The sequence below is a fragment of the Netta rufina genome (assembly GCF_964035555.1).
Source record: "Netta rufina genome assembly, chromosome: 5".
NCBI lineage: Eukaryota > Metazoa > Chordata > Aves > Anseriformes > Anatidae > Netta > Netta rufina.
Genome location: NC_140128.1, coordinates 56628744 through 56634743, shown reverse-complemented (window position 1 = coordinate 56634743; position 6000 = coordinate 56628744). Strand labels below are relative to the sequence as shown.

Here is a 6000-nt window from a genome sequence, read left to right as displayed (position 1 = left end):
TATCACCTTGGAACAAAATGTACAGATACTGCCTATAATCCAAACAAAAATAAATTACCATTAAAAAAAGCAGAAAAAAAAATCAAGGTAGGAGAAACAAATCAAAATTATACACAGCATTTCCAGAGGGTGTGGAAAAGAGAAAGTCATTAATCAGTTCAAGTTATACAAATGTGTTTCAGCTTTACTCTCAAACAGCTCAGCTTGCATTTGTGTTGCATGCAAATGGAATGATCCAGTGAACAGTTCAGAACAGCAGAATCAGCAGCATAACAACAGCAGATAGTGAAATAGGCACAATTCAGCATGGGGCACATCAAAAGTGAACAGGTAGTTCTGTCTGGTCTTTGCAAAAGTTATACACATTTACCAAACTTCAAAAATAGCTACTGTGATCTGCAAAACAAGAAAAAAAAAAAACAAAAAAAAAACACTAGTAGAATCTTGCACTTAACTACCTTACAGTTTTTCTTCCTTTTTTTTCTTTTTAATTCTTTTTTTTTTTCAGTAGGCTGTAAACATTCCACTAGGTTTACCTTTACTAAAATATTACTCAAAGATGATGCAGACGTTCTTTTCTCCTGGAGCACGACCACGACATGACCTCACTGTAGGTACAATTGTGTCCTTGCTCACAAAGCTCATACACATTCTCCCAGGAATTTACATTCATCCCAGCACAGAGTAACAGGTTTTTACATTTGAAAGCGCTGAACTGAGAACATGGTTTTCAAGTATAGTGGAAGAACTGAGGGCTGGGATTTTGAAAGGTGTTCAAGGCATCAGGCACCCAGATCGCATGGAAGCCCACGAGGGCCTGAGCGCTCGCTTCCCTAAGCCTTGGAAAATCCCACCCTTCGTTACATTTCTTTAGTCAAATACAAAACATGTGAAAGCAAAACAGTATGAGAACGACCCACAGGTCAGCATCACCCCTACCAAGCTCAACGCGAGGCCCATCCACAGCTCACCAAAGCCAAAAGGCATCCTGCACACTGGTCCCAGGCCAACAAGACACACCTGGCACGCTCACCCTGCAGTCACGGAGGCATGGATGCACACAGTACCATGTGTAAGACTGAAAATTAACAGAGGAGTTACTCAAGTGGCTAGCTCTTTGGTGTATCTGGAGCAGACAAGTACAAATGGGGTGAATTTCAGAAACGGTGAACACAAGAAAAAATTATGTTGTGTTTCCTCGCTGACTAACAAGACTGTTTTAAATGCAAAGATCCAAGCACGAACACTGCGTCAGGACACAGAAGCATTTTGTATTTTGGCTGAGTCACAAATAAACCAAGCTGTGCATCTCCCCCCCCAGCCCTTCTCACACACGTCCAAATTATGAGCAGGCACGGACTGCTGCATCCTTATTAGTCACTCGAAGAGGTACCGTATTTTGTGGGTTGGCTTAATTGATGTAAGGTGTCTGCGGGCGCGCTCTCAAATTCAGAACAAAGCAATCAAGGAAGAAAATCCATTCCTGATGCGTTCATGGAAGATGGAAGGGTCAAGCAATTTTCAAGTGAAAACAATCAGAAGTCAATTCGAGGACATGTTGTAGAGAAAAAAAATCCACTAGAGCATAGCCACGAAGATGTGGAAATGCGGATAACAAACAATAAGAGTCAGATGTCTGAGTAATTCACGTGTCTCTACAGCAAAACCAAAACTAACAGCAATACCTCATCTGTGAGGGTCCTTCAGCTCCTAGTGAGTTGGGGTAGCACCTGGTCATATCAAGCCCTAACAAAGCAGGGCTTGGGAAAATGTTTCATATGTCAGGAACAAACCACCACTTATGATAGTCATCACAGACACAGTCAGGTATTTCAAGGAAAGACAGATCAGAGTAAACAAGTGAATCAACACATTCAGACAGTGCGTATATTACAGGCAGAAGAGCATCATGGGCATTTTTTTTTTATTATTATTCTGCATTCATCTGTGTGAAATTCAGCAGATTTCCTCATGGAAGCGCATCTCCACATAAGCAGATGAGTTATAACCTGCTGGAGATATTGGAAGGATATTTGAACCTATTGTTTGCCAGCCAGCATCCTGCACTCTCAAATTAGCAACCTGCTGGCATATTCCCATTTTGAGACCGATCCTGTTTCTGCTGAAATTGATAGAAAGCTCCCACTGGCTTCACCAGGAAAGCACTCATGCTCTTTGCTAGTAAGACTAAACACTTTGTGAGCATCCCTACTTATTTAAGTTATTTTAACTGGTTCCCACTTTCACAACATTCTAGCAGAAAAGCTCAGGTAACTACTGAAGCTAACTAAGGAATCCACTACCCACCCAAAATATAAAGTCGGCACACAAGAAGCAGTCAAGCTTGGGATACCATTTCACTAGTTAAATTACACACTGTATGAGGGCAAAGTGGAACTCATCTGCTCACCTTTCCCAGCAAATGTATCCTCCATGACCATGGAAGGATTTCTCTACCTGATTACTGTTAATGGACCAGGAAGAATGAAAAAGGAATCAATACGAGATGGAAAAAACTGGGAGCAAACACATCTGGAAGAGGTCCTCTGCAAAACCAAACCTTTTGTTTTTAGAGCAACAGAAATTGCAGGTTTTGCAGCTTAACTGAAAGGCAGAATACAAAATGCAATGTTTTTTAAACAAGAAATTGCTTAGTGCAACTGCACATAGTAGTGTTTCTGGGACTATAATTACCAAAAATAAAATCCAGACAAAAATCCCAGATATATGAAGTGCTTGACACTGGTGGGTAGTTTCTAAAAATACCACAGAGCCGTTGTTTTCAAGCACTTTTGCATTGAAAAAAAAAATTATAGGAGAACCAACCATAAAGGAGGAGCTACACTTACGCCGTTATTTTTTGAGTGCCATCAAGTGAACACTAGTTCACAGCAACTGTGTCATTAAGTTTATTATGTGAGCCACTGGAACAGATGCTTTTCTTAGCAATTAGCTAAACCAAACAACATAGTTGTTGGCCCAGCCAGGAGTATTTCTAGTTCATTGCAAAAAGACTGAATAGTTCATAAAAAGCTTAAAGATAGCAACTGTACCAAAAATTTGGCAAGCTAAACTGTAAAATTTGATTTTTTTTTTTGTACCTACACCAAACTTTGGGCCTGAAACACCAAAAACAGTAACTGTATTAGAAATCTTTACATTCACACCAGCATTAACTTTTACACTTTCCCAAGAGAGAACAACAAGGGTTTGCTCTGCCTTCTTTTGTTTTCTGAACTAAAAAAAAAAAAAGATATATGTACAACTTCAGTGTGATTACCTTTTTAAGACTGCTGATTACAGAACTGTAGCAAGAGTTCCTCTGAGAAACCCATTATATTGCACCATCGTTCTGCTGGATTTGCACGTTGATTCCAACAGAGCTGCAATGCTCACTTGTACAAGTAAAAAAAAAAAAATAATAAAATAAACAAAACCAAAGCAAATACAGTACCAAAAAGTGTTGCGTGTTTTTTTCTTAAACCTGCGCCTCATTATAACTGAATAATTATAAACAGGCCAATGCAAGAACACTTTAGCTTCGGCAGTACTGAATGGAGGGTATGCAAAGCCTGTTTTCTTATGGCACACTGGAAGAATAAATGAGTAACTCTTTAAAAGTCGTTTTGCCTCTATGCTGAATATGTGCTGCTCCACAGTGCTAGTCTTGTTTAAAAGGCATACACAGACTTGCCATTCACCCTCACAGCATAGATTTTCTTTTTTTTTTGTGCAACATGTTAGCAATCTAAACAACTGCTCCACACAAACTGTCCACAAACCACTCACATACAATACTAACGCGACAGTAGATTACAGTATGATAGCAATACAAAATATTTCATCAGATCACGTATTTCTCTCCATCTGGAATGAAATTCGAATCTTGCAAACTAGAAGAGCCACAGTTCGATTTCTGCGTGTAGTTTCTCATCTGTGCTGGGGACAACGTCTCCAGTGTGGACCCAGATGCGTTAGCAGTCCTGACTTTAGTGGCTGTGGATTGTTTAGCAGCAGCAGATGCTTTGTTACTGGCAACTACATCCAAGTTTCCAGTAGGGTCAATGATAGCATTTATAACTGGGGAAAAAGAGGCATACACAGACATATTAGCAGAACTCAGAGTTGTTTAAAGAAGTTACTTGCCTTCGTTTTGAAGGCCACAGAACTGTAGGCACTACTTGTGTTCATTTTAATCATGTTATTTTTTCCCCCTCAGTATCTTCAGGCCTAAGCAGCTTTAATAAGCAAAACCTCTCCCAGTCTGAGTTTACAAGGACACTCAACTTTCTGGTTAAATTTAACACGACAAACTACAGCAGAAAAATGACAAGCATTTAGCAGGAGCCTGAAGTGATCCCTGTATGCTTTCACATATTGTTATTAAGCTTCCAGATGATGCAAGAAACATCCACTGAGTTTGCCGTACCTTCTCTGTTGCGCAGAGCTCTACGTGCAAGATTCAAGCCAACATGGACACGTAGTCCAAAAGCAAAGCACAGCTCACTGGCTGGAAGAGCTGCTAAGTATTATTTCAGCAGAACAGACCTTTGCCAGTGCATCTTATGTGAATATACTAATTACCACAAAGTGTTTCCACAGCTACAGCTTCTACATTTCAAAAGTCAAAAGAAAAATTGGCAGTACAAGATGAATCTACTGTTCCTTCCATATGCACTCAAAGAGCACCATGCAAACTCAACTTCTGCATCCTTTCCCAGTTTTCAGTTGCAAATCAAGCCACATTATTTTATTTTGTACAGTTTACTGGCATAGGAAAGACAAAACAAACATTTCAAATGACCAACCTTCAAGCTGTTTTTGAACTCTCCTGAGCTCCTTCAGGATAGAACTGATTTCCTAAAAATAAAAGCATCAGAAGGGAGATTTAAACAAGTTACTCAACTTATGCATAAATCCAGTCCTACTCTTCCTGCCTTTTCCCATCAAGAATATTCAAAGTCAGTTCCAAACCTGGTTATTTAACAGAAAAGACTAATATAGCATTATGCTTTGACTTGATGATCTTGAAGGTCTTCTTCAACCGAGATGATTCTGTGATCTCTATCTAGGTCAGCACACGCAACCTCTGCTCTGCCTCATTTTCTCAAGCGCTACTACACCACCCAGTTTATAGCTACAATGGTTTATTACATTTGAAGTGTCAACTAGATTAATTGTCCACATAGCTGGACACTAACTATACAAAGGCTCATTCACACCCCTTTAACACCACACTCAAAAAGATATTTGCAAACAACTCCTAGACTAGACAAAGTAATTGGCCACAGATACACTGCTGTAGCACTGAGTCGTTAGACACAGGTCCTGCACAGTTATACATACTCTTAGCATTAGCCAGAGTCCATTACTGTACTTAAATCCCTGCTGATGGTCCCAATAAATGACAGTAAGAGGTTATGTGAGTACAAACACCACCCTACAGATGAGGCTTTTGTTATTGTCCTGTTGACAAATTGTAACAGGTAGGGAAAAAAACGAACATCCAGGAGAAAGACTTATCTTCAACTAAACATGTGGCAACTGCATGGTAGGTGATGCTTTGGAAGATGTTTAAATGAAGCCTAAAGATCCTGCATTTGAACAGCTGCTACGGGACTGAGCATCTAAAGATGAATTACTAAGGCAGAGGAGAAAATTTTGGTGAAAGTGACAGTACCACAACAGCTGAAAGAACTCACCTTGTCACACCTAAAGCAGCAACAGAAAACAGCAGTTCAACACATGCAAATGGACTAGTAAATTCAGAAATTGATTTGAGGCGGGCCAGAACTTAGGTCAGTTTCTCACAAAGCTTTCAATGGACACAAGCCTTCAGTAGTTTACTTTTTCCATGTCTTACCTTGTTTGATGTCTTCAGAATTGGCACTTCATTTTCTGAGTTAATTTTGGCCTCCATCTCCTCCCAGGTCCTCTCTGAGTTTTGAAACAGAATCCTGCAGCACAAAGAGTGGAACAGGTCTTAAAATTGCCATCCAA

At 39.9% G+C, this 6000-nt stretch overlaps 1 protein-coding gene across 1 annotated transcript in view; it reads right to left on the bottom strand.

Moving 5' to 3' along the window:
• CEP170B (centrosomal protein 170B) overlaps positions 1-6000 on the bottom strand; it is a 56026-nt gene continuing 50026 nt past the window's right edge. The window contains exons 18-20 of the mRNA XM_084288141.1: positions 5864-5957; positions 4809-4860; positions 1-4080 (exon numbers count right to left, since the gene is read on the bottom strand). Coding sequence (XP_084144267.1) covers positions 3845-4080; positions 4809-4860; positions 5864-5957 — 382 coding nt within the window. The 3' untranslated portion in view covers positions 1-3844. The remainder of the gene's footprint in view (positions 4081-4808; positions 4861-5863; positions 5958-6000) is intronic.